The 13915-nt window shown below is 61.7% G+C and overlaps 1 protein-coding gene across 1 annotated transcript; it reads right to left on the bottom strand.

Moving 5' to 3' along the window:
* Positions 1–7793: 7793 nt before the first annotated feature.
* On the bottom strand, positions 7794–9908 carry NPTX1 (neuronal pentraxin 1). The gene is made up of 5 exons (XM_068413422.1): positions 9459–9908; positions 9081–9288; positions 8434–8678; positions 8152–8331; positions 7794–8015 (listed from the first exon to the last, which is right to left on the bottom strand). Exons 1-5 carry the CDS (start codon positions 9906–9908, stop codon positions 7794–7796), a joined length of 1305 nt encoding a protein of 434 aa, XP_068269523.1.
* Positions 9909–13915: the final 4007 nt, after the last annotated feature.

Raw genomic sequence — 13915 nt, 5'->3', positions numbered from 1 at the left:
CTCCCCCCGCTGTGCCGTGCCGCTTCTCCTGCCTCCTTCCCCGGGACCTGCCGAGCCGTGCTCGGGCCGTGCGGCCGCAGCGAGGGGAGCGGCTGAGGATGCCAAAGCTGCTCTGGGGGGGCTGGGGCCGGGGGCTCCTCTCCAGCCCTGGATGCCCCCACAGAGGCACCGACATATGCGTGATCTGGGAAGGAGCAGAGTGTCACCAGTTATGAAGCACAACCCACCCCAGATCTGACAACCAACCCGGTCTGTGGGCGTAGGATGGCGTTGGGGGGGGCTGGTGTGAGCTGGGGCTGGGCACTGGGCACCGTCGCTCTGGGCTCTGCTTGGGAGTGGGGTCCCGCTCCCCTCTTGGGAGGGAATAAATCAGCACAGCCGTGTCCCCTCGGGGGGTTTGCCCACCCCATCGGGGGGGTGAGAGCCCGGGTGGGCAGGAGGGTGTGTGGGTGTCTGGGGTGGGGGGGAAGCTGCTGGTCCCCGGCTTTCACAAGCACTGAGTCAGTGGCGTGATGGAGCCCTGCATCCCTCCTCCTCCTGCCTGGCAGGAGGGGACTTGCGGGGTGATCCAGACCTTTGCAGCCCTCTGCCAGCCAGGCCGGGGGCGGCCGCTGGCGCGGGGCTGCCCTGGGGCACCTCTGACTTGCAGAAGAGCCTCGCCGAGATGATAAATGTTAAAATCTGCTGCAGGCTATCGCTGACCTGATTTCCAGCATCGCCGTGGATCTTGTCATCTGTTGCTCACGGCCTGGGTGCAGATGGGCTCACAGGGAGCGAAGGGTGGCAGAGGGTGCGTGGGGACACCCGGGCTGTGCTGCCCCGGCACCCCCAGCCCTGGGTGCTGTGGGGATCTGCACCGCCCGGGGCAGCACAGGGTGGGTGGTGACCCCGCTGCAGCCCATCCCTCCCTGGGATGAGCCTCCCGTGCCCAGGCTGGGGCAAACAAGATACTCGGGGTCCAGTTCAGCTTCACTCCCTGCAGATTTCTGCTAAGCAGAAAACAAATGCTAATTACACAGCATAATTGGCGAGAAGCTGCATCTATTTTTAGTCAGATAAATTCTTCCTTCTGCTCCGTGCTCACCGGTAGCCTCTCTCACGGTGGAGGGGTGCTTAGTCGGGGACCCTCCGGTGGGAAATCGGTTGCTTTTCCCCTTTGCACCCCTGGGATGGGGCTGGGATCCCTCCTGGGATCCCCAGCCAGAGGAGCATCCCCCCCAAAAACTCCTCAGTGGAGTCTGAGGCTCCCACTGAGATCCCAGCCCCTCTGTGATCCATCAGGGATGGAGGAAACCAGCTCGGCTCTGACAAGGTGGCGTTCAGCAGCGGCTGGGAAAATCAGAGGAGGAGGAGCCCGGGAAAAGGTGGCAAAAATATTCTGAGAAGGAGAGACGGGGAGGGGGGCCAGCGCCGCTGCCCCAGCAGCTCCCTGCCCCGGGGTGGGTGGGATGGATGTGGGTGCGCTGGGGGATGCCCCAGGTCAGCCCTGGCTGGGGAAGGGTCGCTTCAGAGCGAGCTGCGGGGTGCAGAAGGCGAACTGTGCTCGGAAACGTTCAGCAGAGAGACACAAAGTGCCATGTGAATGGACACGTGTGTGTGCTGCGGGGGGTCCCGGTCCTGCAGGTCATGACACGCGTGGCCAAAAGCGATGTGTGAGAGGGGGGGATGTTGGCGAGACCCCCCCAAACAGCAGAGCGCTCCTGGAGCTGGCAGCAGGGGAGGCAGCGGCTCGGAAAGATCCAGAATTATCAGGATTTTTCCAAAATTGCTTTTGAACGAACCCTTGGGGTAGGAGGCAGCAGGGCTGGCAGGGAGCTGCTGCTGCGAGGGACTGATCCTTCCTGGGGGCTGCGGGCAGCCCGTCCCTCCGCAGAGCCCCTTCCCTCCTGGTGACCCGAGTGTGCCAGTGTCGGGGGTTACGGGGCAAGGAACCGTCCTTGTGTTCAGCCAACGGGACTGACGGGTAAATGGCCATTTAACTGATTTAGGGGCGGCACAGAAGCAGGCGGAGGGCTGGGGGGTGAACGTGGAGCTCCCTGGGGCGGGTGTACTCCTCCCCGAGCTCGCAGCTGGAGCGCTGGGAGACCCCAGGGAGGGTTTGCAGCCCTGCCGAGGTCCAGGCTGCTGTGGCTGTGCCGGGAGCCGTGGCTGGCTCGCTCGGGGATCTCGGAGTTGTTGTCTTAGGGGAGCCACTTCATGTTACAGACTCTACTTCTGCTGCAGGAGCAGTCTCTGCGAGGCTCTGGAAGGGGATGATCTCTAGCCAGAGGCTTGTCTCACTGTGCTGAGCAGATTCTGCGTTGTTCCAGCCCCACGGCGCAGGAGGACGGGCTGGGGCTGTGCTCTGTGCCTGCCCACGGGCACCGGCCAGGGCATCTCTGGCTCCGCTGCAGTCGGGTCGTGGCCAGGTCTGGTTGGGATTCCCAGGGGGGAGGAAGGGCCTGAGGAAGCCCCTTCCTCGGCTGCGCCTGGAAAGGATGCCCAGGCGGTGCAGCAGCCGTGCTGCGGAGGTGTGGGGGGACGATGCTCTGCCAGCGAAGGCTCCTGGGCAGCGTTTGAGGGACACTGTCACCAGCCATGACTCACGCCTGTGACCGGAACAGTCTGTTGGCCTTGACTTTGTGCCCGGGGTTCTGTCCAGCTGCCTGCGGTGACCCAGCTGGTCCCCGGGCTCCCGCAGCAGCGGCATGGCTCAGCCGTGGCACCCACAGCCCTGCGGCCCCTGTTCCTCCTCCTGCCCTGTTGCTGCAGGGACCCTGGGGCAGGGGGGCTGATACTTTCCCTCTCAAGTCAGAAAACCCACCCAGCCCCCCTGGAGCCATGCTGGGGAGGATGCTGCAGCCTGTACGCCCCTTTTCTCCCTCCATCACCCACAATTTTTGTGAAATGAAGACAACGAGCAGTTTCTGTAGGCTTGTGCCAACGTTTCTGGAGCCCGTGCTGCCGCCGGCTGTGCTGGCAGGAGCCGTTCCCCCCCGGGGGGGTGTGAGCCCCCAGACCCTCCTGCGCAGGGCAGGGCTGTGGGAGAGGCGTCTCGGGACGTGCTGTCTCTCTGGCTTTTCGTGGGTGTTTTGCTATAAAATGCAGCTGATTTAATTCTGTGTCTAGCCCATCACCTCCTCTGCCCTCTTGACAGCCCTGGGTGGAGCTGACCTGTGCCCGAGGAGCGGGGAGAAAAGGGTGGGCAACAGGGTGCAAAATGAGAGCGGTTTCTCTTCTGTGTGAGCTGCCAGCGAGGAGCTGGATCAGAGCTGTAAATCCCAGCTGTATCCTACCCTTAAGAACTCTCCCTCGGCCCCGTCAATATTTCTGAGCCATCTCCCGAGCCGTGGGGCCCGTCCTCATGCAGCCCGAGATCTCCATCTGCTCCGCAGCTCTAAAAGCCGCCGGGATTTAGCGCCTGGTGCGGTAGTGCAGGGGCTGCGAGGGGGCTGGCACCAGCACCCCGGGACGGAGCTGGGGCCACTCAGCAGCGCTCAGCCCGCAGCAGCAGGTCCTGGCTGCAGGACGAGGTGTCGGGATCGGTGTGTTTGTTGATGGGGCTGCGCTGCTCGTCCCCGCTCGCAGGATCCTGCCCGCTGCGGGAGCTGGCGTTGCTGCAGCAGCGCTGGGATGCGTGGGTCACGCCTGGAGCTGCTGCTGTGTGCTGAGCTGCTGGGGCAGGGACAGGCAGGGATGGTGCTGGGGCTGCTCTGCCCCTCTGCTCGCTGCCCGAAACGGCTGTACGCAGGAGTGCCAGCACGGGGGGTCAATACCCACAGGGTTTTATGGGGCTCAGCAGCAGATCAAGGGTCCCCTTGAAGCCCTGAGGAGCCCGGGAGGTGATGAGCCAGGAGGTGATGAGCCAGGAGGTGATGAGCCAGGAGGTTTGTTGCCCATCTCTTGATGCAGAAGTCTCTGCTCCTCCAGCTCCAGCCCCCTCAACCGTCACCCCCGCGCCATGCCGCTGCTGCCCGCCCTGGGCAGCGAGGCGGCCCCGCTTCAGTCACAGCAATGTTTTCCAGCTACCAGCAGAGAAAAAAAAAAATGCCTGGTGTAATGTTTTTATTGCAGTTTAAATCGTAGTGCGGCACCAGCCTCCAGCCGAGGGTACTGTTGCCCTCCCCTGGGGCAGCGGGTGGGCACTGTGGGTTTATCCTGGCACCTGGGCTGGCTGAAGGGATGAGGAGATGGCTGCCCCTGCTCGGAGCTGGGGTGGGCTGGTGGGGGCTGAGAACAATGCGGGAGCTGCCACCCGTTCCCTGGGTAAAAATAGCATTCCCCTTGCAGAGATGTAGGCTGTTCCCAGCGCCACAAACCGAGAGCCTGTCCTGGGAGCAGCTGGTTTTGGGGGCGGGGGGGACGGGGATGGGGTCGGCATCGCTGGGGAGGGCTGAGCCTGCTCCGAGGGCTGGGGGAGAGCGGCCGGGGAGGGGGGTGTGGGGTGGGGATTTCTGGCTGGAGCTCTGCAGCATTGGTGCTTTCGTGAGGCTGGCGAGATGCTGATCTACGTCGCTTCTGCACCTGGGGGGAGCTGGGGGATCGGGGAGGCGGAAGCTCTGGGTTGCACCGTTCTCTTCAGCACCCTTCTGTGTCCTCTGGCATCGCGCCCCTGCTTTAGTGCCTGCGCCGCTGCCCACCCTGCCCACTGGTCACCTGCAGGGGTGACTGATGAGGGGCATGGTGCACCCTCAGCCTGGCCCCTGCGGGGCTCACTAAATTGCCCTCAAACAGGTTTGATGTATCGTTTTACCTCTTGCCCTGGGAGGATTCCCGATGCTGAGGGTACCCGGTGCTTGTAATTCTGCACCTGCTGCTGCCCGTGGCTGGAGGCACAGGAAAACACGCCGGGTCCCCAGGACTCGGACCTGCGGTTTGGCTCGAGGCATCCTCCCCCCTCCTGCATCCTGTGCTTGTGGCTGTATGAGGATGGTTGTGACTTGAGGCATCTGAAAAGGACCCGGAGCAGTCCCAGGACCAAACCCTCCCAAGGGAAAAAGGCTTTATTAGGGCGGGAGGCGCTGGGTGACAGAGGGAGGCCCTGGGGTGGCTGGTCCCTGGGATGCGGGAGGAGGCGGGTGACCGGTCAGGGGTGCCGTTAGCAGTTGGCTGTGGATGTTGCTGGGGAAGATGCAGCACAAGCGGCCGTGGGAGCCTCCCCTGGCCCTCGCCAGCCCCGGGGGGCCGAGACCCGCTGCCCGCAAGCGTGGCAGCAGCAAGGGCTCTGCTGCGTCCCTCCGGGCTGTGCCACCGTGTCTGTGCTCTGGCGGAGGAAGGAGGGGAGTGCCGGTGTCCCCAAGGGCTGCGTGGTGCCGAGGCAGCGGCGCTGAACTGGACCCCTTCCCAACTGCAATGGGATGGGGGGAGTTACGGGTCTGTGGAGGGGGACAATCGTTTCTGGCTGGTTATAAGGAGTAAATAATCCTTTTCCTACTTGTATATTTGATGCTAAAAGCAATTTATCTGGCGAGTCTGTTCTGCGGCAGGTGTGTAACAAGTGGGAATTTGTGGCAATTAGGAACAGCATAAGCTGCCCCGGGAGGCACAGCCGCCCTCTGCCACCACGTCCCTGCGCCCCTGACGCAGGGGTGGCCACCAGCTGTGCCACCTTCCGAGCCGAGTGCCCTGGTGTCACCCCTGCGCCTGGATCTGCCCTCTGGAGTGATCCTTCCAGGAATGGTGTGAGGAGCCCAGCCAGGCTCCCCCAGGGAGGAGGGAAATGCCCTGGTTGCAGCTCCTGCCTGCGGGGAGGGAGCAGGAGCCGCCCGGTCCTGCCTGCATCGGGCACCGCGGGGGCACGGGCAGAGCCAGCCCGAGGGAGCTGAGCTGCCAGCCTGCATCATGAGGGGAAAAAATAATTAATTTGTATGATGGGGTTGCATAAAGCAGGGGGAGACGGGGGCTGATGGCCCGGGAGAAGGAGCAAGCCTGGCAGATGTGTCCAAGGCTCAGGGGTTGCCTGAGCAGGCTCCGAGGGGAACCGGGCAGAAATTCGTGCTTTCTGCAGGCAAAAACCAAAGAAAATTGGCTCCCGAGCACTGGTGGCTCAGGGAACTGACACATTTAAGAGGACCCCGTGTCTTTCTTCACTCTTTATTGTGTAAAAATAAAGTCAACACTTCATGTAGTCTCAGCAATAAAATGGAAGAAGCAGGAGGGTCGGTAGAAAGTGCATTTTCAGAACTGCTGCTGCGGACGGGATGCGTAGGAGACCGTAACCCATTCAAAACCCAAAGGAGACAGAGAGCAAGTAATAGGAAAAAAAGTACAGCTTTGGTTAGCAAAATAATGACAAATTAAGATACATTTATTCTCTCCCCTACTGTACACTATGTACATTGTGTTGACATCACACCCTTGGTGTATTTTTTGGCAAATCCGACACACCTGGGACTGGAGGTTAAACCTTTTTGGGGGTCTTGTTCTTCTCAGCAGGTTGTGCTTGTCCCTTCGCTGATGGGAAGAGGTTCTTTGGAGGAACTTAAATTAACTCACGAGGGTTTTGCTTTTTAAAAAGAGCACAGTTTAAAATACGCTGCCCTGAGCCGCAGTTTGTATGAAGGTGTCTCGCTCGGGGGGGTCGGTGTGTCGCTGCCCGTGCTGCTCTTCGGCTGGGCGCTGCTTCCCCGAGGCGGCGGTGGCTGGGCCAGCTCTGTGCTCCTGGCCAGGGGCCACCTTGGCCTTGCCCGGCTCCGTCCGGGCCCCTCCGCTCTGCACGGCTCTTTGCCACATCGTCGGAGTCGGTCGGGGAGGCTCTGAGCCCTGTGTGAATTCTCTGCCTCATCCTCCCCTGCCACCCGGGGCGGCCCTCGGGGGGGCAGTGGGGGGGCTGGGGGTGATTTCTGCAATCTGTAGTACAAACCAGGAGTTTAGAAAAGGAAACCATACAAAATGCATCTGTTATCTCAAAATACGCTTCTTTATCTCTTTTTCCTGCAGAATCTCAAAGTACTCTTTTCTCAGGGAGCGCTGCTTAATTCTATATTTTATCTTCATAAAAATACCTTTTTTTTTTTTTTAAATTGGTAATAAACTTCCCTTTACAGTAAGAGAAACAACAGAGTGTATTATCAAAAGCAGAAAGGCTTCAGACTCGTCAGTGGTAGCTAAACTTCCAGGGGACGGAAAAGGCTCTTTTTTCGCCAGCTACGGCGCGGAGGAGGCCTTGGGGGGCTGCAGGCGGAGGGGCCGGGGGGGCGTACCTGAGTGCGGCAGGTCGGGGAGCGGGGCCGGCGGGGGGGGCCCGCCCGGGGGGTCCCGCCCCGGTGCCCGCCGCAGCCCGGGGCTATGGCTGTGGTGCTGGGGAGCGGCGCCGGCCGGGGAGCGCTGGGGAAAGGCGGGGGGTCCCTTACCCGGGGGGTCGCCCCCTCCTCGGAGCCCTGGTTCCTGGGTGGGAGCACAACTCGGGGGGGATGGTGCAACCCTCCCCTGGCTCTGCGGGGCACCACCCTCCCTGGGGGCTTCAGGCTGGAGGGAGAGGAGCCCCGAGGGGGGCTCCGGTCCTGGCCCCGCAGCCTTTTAAGGCGCCGGTGCCCGGGAAAAGTGGGGCTGCCCCGGTGGGGGGAGGCGGTGGCGGTGAAGCGGGGGCCAGGGGGGCAGCGGGACGGGGCGCAGCCGCGCCAGGCCAAGGCACGCAGGCGTTGAAAGACGTTGGCAAGACAGAAACCGGAGAGTGTGGGGCTCTGGGGTCGGGCGGCCCCGCTCCTCGGGACAAGATGGGTGGCTTCGTTCTCTGTTGGTTTTGCACAAAAAAAAAAGAGAAGAAAAAAACAAAAAAACCCCCACGAGGAGGTTTCTCGTGCTTGTCCGTGGCCCTAGTTGAGCTGGCGACAGGCCTCAAAAGTCCACTTGGTGGCCCCGCCGTAGATGTCGATGTTGGCCTCGGCCCACGCGATGACGTTGCCCGAGAGCGCCTTGGTGCTGCAGGTGGCCAGGCTGTACACCTCGCCGGGGCTCAGCTTCCTGTCCCACACGTTGAAGTGGGCCAGCTCCCCCACGAAGGCCTGCGTGGCGTCGAACCCGCCGCCCAGCGTGTCCTGCGGAGGAGCCACCATCACCGGGGGCACACGGCCGGGCTGCCCCGTCTCACCCCGGCAGCACCCAGCCCTGCCCATCCCCTTGGGTGTGCCCACCCAAGCAGGGACCCCCACACCTGCCCCCCCCAGCCCTTACCTGCTCCTGGCCCAGGACCAGGACCCCCTGGGGCTTGATGGGGTGGTAGGGTGCCAGGTTCTCGCCGTTGCCGGTCTGCGTGCCGTCCTGGTAGGCTTCCCACACGCCGTCCCGTGTGGTCCAGGTGACGCAGATGTGGTGCCACTTGCCGTCGTTGATGCCAAAGGGCAGTTTGGCCACCTGCGGGTGGTGGGTCAGGGTGGTGGGCACTGGGGTCCCCCATGCTGCCCCCCCAGCTGGTCCCCCCCTGCCCAGCACCCTCCCTGCTCCCCAGGGCTGTACCTTGTCGTTGATGAGGATCTCCATGGGGTTGTTACCCCACTCAATGAGCACCAGCTCGTTAGCCTGCCCGGGCACAGCGTAGGAAAAGGGGGTGCCCATGCCGGGGGAGGCGTTGGACTTTATCCACATGCAGACGCTGAAGGCGTACATCTCGGGCAGGCTCTTCTTCACCTTGGCGTACATGTAGTTGGTGCGCAGCGGGAAGGTGAGCTGGAACCTGTCCGGGGGCCGGTTGTCCTTCTGGCCTGCAGGGTGGAGGCGCGGTGGGCTCCGGCCAGACCCCCTCTCTGCCCGCTTTGGGGGTTCCCCCCCTCCCCACCCGTTATGTAACGGGCCTTGAGATGGCAGCGAGGAGCAAATCCCTCCGGCACCGCATGGCTCCCCAACCCCCGGCACCGGGCAGCGACCGGAGCGTCCCCCGCTCCTGCCGCGGAGCCCCGGGCACCGTCGGGCTGCAGCTGGGGGAAAGGGACCGCTCCAGGGGCGGAGAACGGGACGGGAGCGGTGGAGCCGCCCGCACGGAGCGGCTCAGCGTCCCGCCCGATGCCCGGTGAGCGCGGGGTGGAGGGCAGCGGGCACGGCCGGCGGTGGGGGGGGCTCCGGGAGCGGGGGTCCCGCGGGCAGCGGGGCTGGGGAGCGCCCGGTACCTTTCTCCAGGTCGCTGATGCGCTGGTGCAGCGACGTGAGGGTGCTCTCGATCTTGCCGCGCTCCTCGGACTCGTTGTTGGGGTTGAACTTGGCCTCCTCCAGGCTGTTCACCCGGGACAGCACCTGCTTCTCCAGGTCGTCGATTTTGTTCTGCAGGATGTCCTTCAGGTTCGTGGTCTGGCTGGAGGAGTTCATCCTGCTGAACTGCTGCAAGGGGCGAGCACAGGAGCGGGCTCTTACCGCCCGACCTGCCGCTGCTCCCCGCTCCGGGCGGCGGCTCCTCCGCGGCTCCCGGTGCCCGAAGTGGCTCCCGGTGCCCGAAGCGGCTCCCGGTGCCCGGGGAGCGCCGTGCCCCGCCGGCAGGACGGGACGCGTACCTCGAGGTTCTCCAGCCTGGTCTTGAGGGACTGCAGCGTCTGCCCGAGCTGGCTGAGGGTCTCGGCGGCGGGCGCCCGGGACAGGTCCCCCATGGTGTTCTTGGCGAAGCCGCCCTTCCTACCGGCCCCGCCGCCCTTGGCCTCGCCGCCCGGCGCCTCCAGCACGCTCTGGCTCTCGCACCGGCCCAGTTTAGCCGTCAGCTCCCGGATGGTTTCCTTCTGGTTCATGATGGTCTCCTTCTGCTGCAGCACCGTCTCCCGCAGCTGCAGCACCGTGCTCTTCAGCTCCTCGGCGGAGCCGCTGCCCGGCGCGGAGGCGGCGCACACGTCCCCGTCCAGCGGCACCGAGGTGCACACGAAGCGCGTCTGCCCGAAGCCTTGTCCGCGGCCGCGCAGGCACAGCAGCGAGAGCAGGAGCAGCAGGAGGCTGCCGGGGGGCCCCGCGGCCATGGCTGCGCTGGGGCCGGCTCCGCCGCTCTCCGCCGGGCCCACTGCGGCACGCGGCCCCTCTTATAGCGCCCGGGCGGGGCCGCGCGCCCTGACGTCACGGCGCGTGGAATCCCGGGCGTGAGTGTGCGTGTGAGTGTGCGGGGGGGGGTGTGCGTGTGTCGGGGTGTGCGCGGGGGCGGGGGTCTGTGTGTGGAAGAGATCGCGCAGCGCGGGGGTGGGGGGCGTGGAGGGCGCTACAGCGAGCGGCGGCGGTGGGTGCGCGGTGTCGGTGCGGGGTGTGCGCGGTGCCGTGGAGGGGGCGGTGCCGTGCGGGATGGGGCCGCCCCGTGCTCCCCGTGGGGGCCCGTGTGCGGTCCGCCCCTCGCCAGCAGCGCCGGGGCCGCCCCGCTGCGGCGGGGGCTGCCGGGAGCAGCCGCCCCCTCGGGCTCGCCGTGCCCCCGGCGCGGGGCTGCGCTCGGTGCCGTTTCCTCGCACCGCCCAGGGCTCTTCCCGGCACCTCGGCAAAGCGTCTCCTCGCTCCACCCCCCCGGGCATCCTGCACCCCCCCTCCCCGGCGCCCCGAGCAGGGCACCGCGCAGGCACCCCCGGGCTCCGGGGCGCTCCGTGGGGCGCACACGGGTGGGCTGCGGGCAGGGCGATGCTGGCAGCGCGGAGGGCAGGAGCGTGGGGGCTGCCGGCCCTGGGTGGGGGCTGCTGCAGCGCGGACGGGGCCAGCGATCGCTGCGTGTCCCCAGGAATAAGGAGCAGCAAAGCGGTGCCGGGGCACAGCTCTGCGATGGGCACGGGAGAGCGAGCGCTGCTTTGCTTCTTCCATTTTAATCAGGGAAAAAAAATCCGCCGGCAGTTGTCGGAGCTGTCCTTGGTGGAACAGCTCTTGGCCGTCAGAATCGCTGCTTTTCTCATCTCCAGCAATTCAACCAAGGCCGATTCCTCTCCAGTCCCGGAGAAGCGAGCGCGTGGCTTCTCCCTGCGTTTGTTCCTCGCAGCCTTCCCTTGGCCGTGACACCCGAGCGCTAGCAGGACCGTCGCAGCCGCCGCAGCTCCTCGAGGCTCTCCTGCCTGTTGGGTTTAGCCTTGTCCTCTCCCCACGGTTCTATACCCCAGACTGCTGAGAGTTTTAGCTTGCAGCCTGCCTGGGTGAATGTGCTTCTGATCATACCGTAGGTGAATTTGGTCCCCAGCTCAGTTCACTGCCTGCTCTACCCAACCTGCACTGCAGCAGTCCTCATGGCTGGAGTATTTACATAATGCCAAGTTATCCTGTGAAATATGAAGCAATTAATTTTCATTAGTGAAGAGGGTCAGTAAAATACAAAGGCTTTCAGTCCATGGATCCACAAAAGACGAAGTACTGCCACTCTGTGGTCCTTTCCCCCTGTTCTCTCCCCTCTGACGTGAGCCTGACGAGCCCTCTCCGGGAGCTGGAGCACACCAAGCTGCTCACAGCAAGACCTGTGACGGTGTGACTCACTTTGGTGCCTTTCCTGTTGCAGGTGTTTATCCAGCCCCAAGAGGTTTATGACATGCTGTCTTGGCATGAAGTGTTTCCTTCTCAAAGGTGTCTCAGCTGCCTTTGGGAGGCCCCTTTCCTCAGTGCTCTGTGGGGTACAGTTAAAACAACATTTCATGGCCAAACCCAGAGGCTTGGGGTTGTCGTCAGGCACAGCACAAAGAGGATGGCAGGGCTGGCAAACCCCCCGGTCCCCTGCCGTGGCTGGGTGAGGCTGTTGATGCCCACCCCAGGGAAGACAGGGCAGCGCTGGGACAACAGTGGCCAAGAAGTGTGGAGATGTGCCAGAGTGCTCAGCGCTTCTGTAGCGCCTTCACTGGGATCCTGTCGTGCTTTTGGTGCTGTCTGCCATCAAACCTGTCCCAGTGCTTATGGGGGCTGCAGAGACTTGTTATTCGTAGCCTTCCTGAGGCTCCTGGCTCGTACTGCTGATCCTGCCCCCGCGCATCAGCTCAGAGCCCCTGAAGCCCGGAGGAGCTCACCTCTGGTGCTGTGGCCTTTGCTTCAGGGACCGCTGGGGAAAAATCTGCATTTCCACTCGGTTCTTCGCTTCTGGCTTTATTGCCCTCGTTACTTTCCCTCCTGTTTTCTCTCTGTGCTGTGCAGCATTTCAATGCAAGAGGAATGGAGCAGAGGGGAGTTAAGGAGGGGGAGAGGCAGGATGTGTTTTACTGGGCAGACCAGTCTCCCTTCTGGCTGGTGGGTTTTGGTTTGGTGGTTTTGTTTTGTTTTGAGAAAAGGGATGCTATGGAAAAGGCTGAAAAGACTGCAGGTCTAATTCTTCTGCCACAGGCAGGAACGCAAACCAAAAATAATGTTACTGCAGGCAATGCAGTTACACCAGTGCAGAACTGGGCTGAGGCAGCTGAATCGGTCCCCACTTCCGTTAACATCTGCATGGTATTGACAGAGCTCTTCATGTCACTGAACCAATTTAACCAGGAATCTTTTGTCATCCCCAGTACATTATGCTGAGATGAGACCAAGGTGACAGGCGCAATAAAATAAACACTCTGATACTATGGTGATGGCAACGGTATAAATACCTGGAGAGGAAAAAACAGCAAAGCTGCGCTACGATAGATAAGCAAAATAACCTCTGTGTCTCCTAATGCAAAGAAAGAACTAGAAAATATGATCAAGATTTCAGCTTTCCCAGAATCACTGAATCATGCAGTAGGATCCGTTATTGCTTTTGTAGATTTAGGAGCTGAATGGGTATAATGGAATAATGGAGCCCCTATTATTTTTAACTCTTCTCTTGCCTCTTCCAAAGCGCGCTGTAGCCGGCTGATTTATCGCTCTGTAGCTGAAAAGAGCTGAGCACAGCTATCAAGGACCCTTGGAGATGATTTATTCTGGACAGGAGCCAGCAGGCACATTTGTGTTTGTGATGGACGAGTATCGTTTCGGACAGTCCAGGGTGCTCCCTCCAGGGCCCCGAAGCCCTGGCTCCCGGTGCCCTCTGCCACAGGCAGTAGCCCAGTGCAGAGGCAAGGTATGTGAGTATTCGATCTGTTCAAAGCTAACCTTTGTGTGAGAACCGCAGGGTTACAAATGCATAAAGGACATTTTTTTTTAAGTGGACAAATCTCTCTAATCCCAGGAGCCGCAGCCCTAGGGAGCAGGGAGCGGAAGCTTTCCCTCCTGTTCGTGCAGCCTGCTGTCCATAAAACATCTGTGGGGCAATGCTGATGCCACATTTAAGTCTCCTCTGCAGAGGGGGAACAATATGATCCGTTATGGAGTGGAGGGAGCTTTGTGATGGGAAATAGCAATGGGTAGACTCCACCGAGAGAGAACCCAGCTCCTTTTGTTTGTGCAGCTGCTGGTGCTGCTGGTTGTGCCCGTGTTGTCGGAGGGATCCCGGAGGGATCATCCCCTCCAGCCCCTGGCTCTGCACCCCCATCCCCAACATGCTTAAAGCAGGACGTGGCATGGCTCTGAGGCTGCTTTGTTGGTGGTTTTTTTGATGTAAGGGCTTGTTCTCAGGGAGATGACAGCAAGGGCAGGATCTCTGGTCACACTACAGCACTGCCGTCTGTGCGGAGCCCACACGTGGAGGGAGCAGGGTCCTTTCCAACGCCCCTCGCCTTGTGCAGCCAGCCAGGGCGCACGAAACCAGCACACACCTCTGAGCTTCGCAATGGTTAAGTTTGCAGAATAGTGTATATGCAAAATCTTTTTTTTTTTTACGCCTTCTAAAATCTACGGCTGTCATTAGAACAGCTTGAGCATGGTGTGTGGCTGGTACAAACACAGTGTGTGGAAGGTGGAGTATTCCCTTCTGGAACAGACAATCACTTTGGACTGGAGTTCGGAAATTTGCTGCATTTTGCTGCAGTCTTTCTTTGCAGATCTCTCCCTCTCTGTTTCTCTCCCTCTCTCTTTCACACACACACGTTCAGTCTCTCCTCTTTTTTCCTTCCCTTTCTTTCATTGTTCCCATCTCAAAAGTCAGTTTGCTTCTAAATTGCCTGACATTTACATCCAGCGA

Source organism: Nyctibius grandis, chromosome 15 (genome assembly GCF_013368605.1).
Source record: "Nyctibius grandis isolate bNycGra1 chromosome 15, bNycGra1.pri, whole genome shotgun sequence".
Taxonomy (NCBI): domain Eukaryota; kingdom Metazoa; phylum Chordata; class Aves; order Nyctibiiformes; family Nyctibiidae; genus Nyctibius; species Nyctibius grandis.
This window is presented reverse-complemented; position numbering and strand designations above follow the sequence as displayed.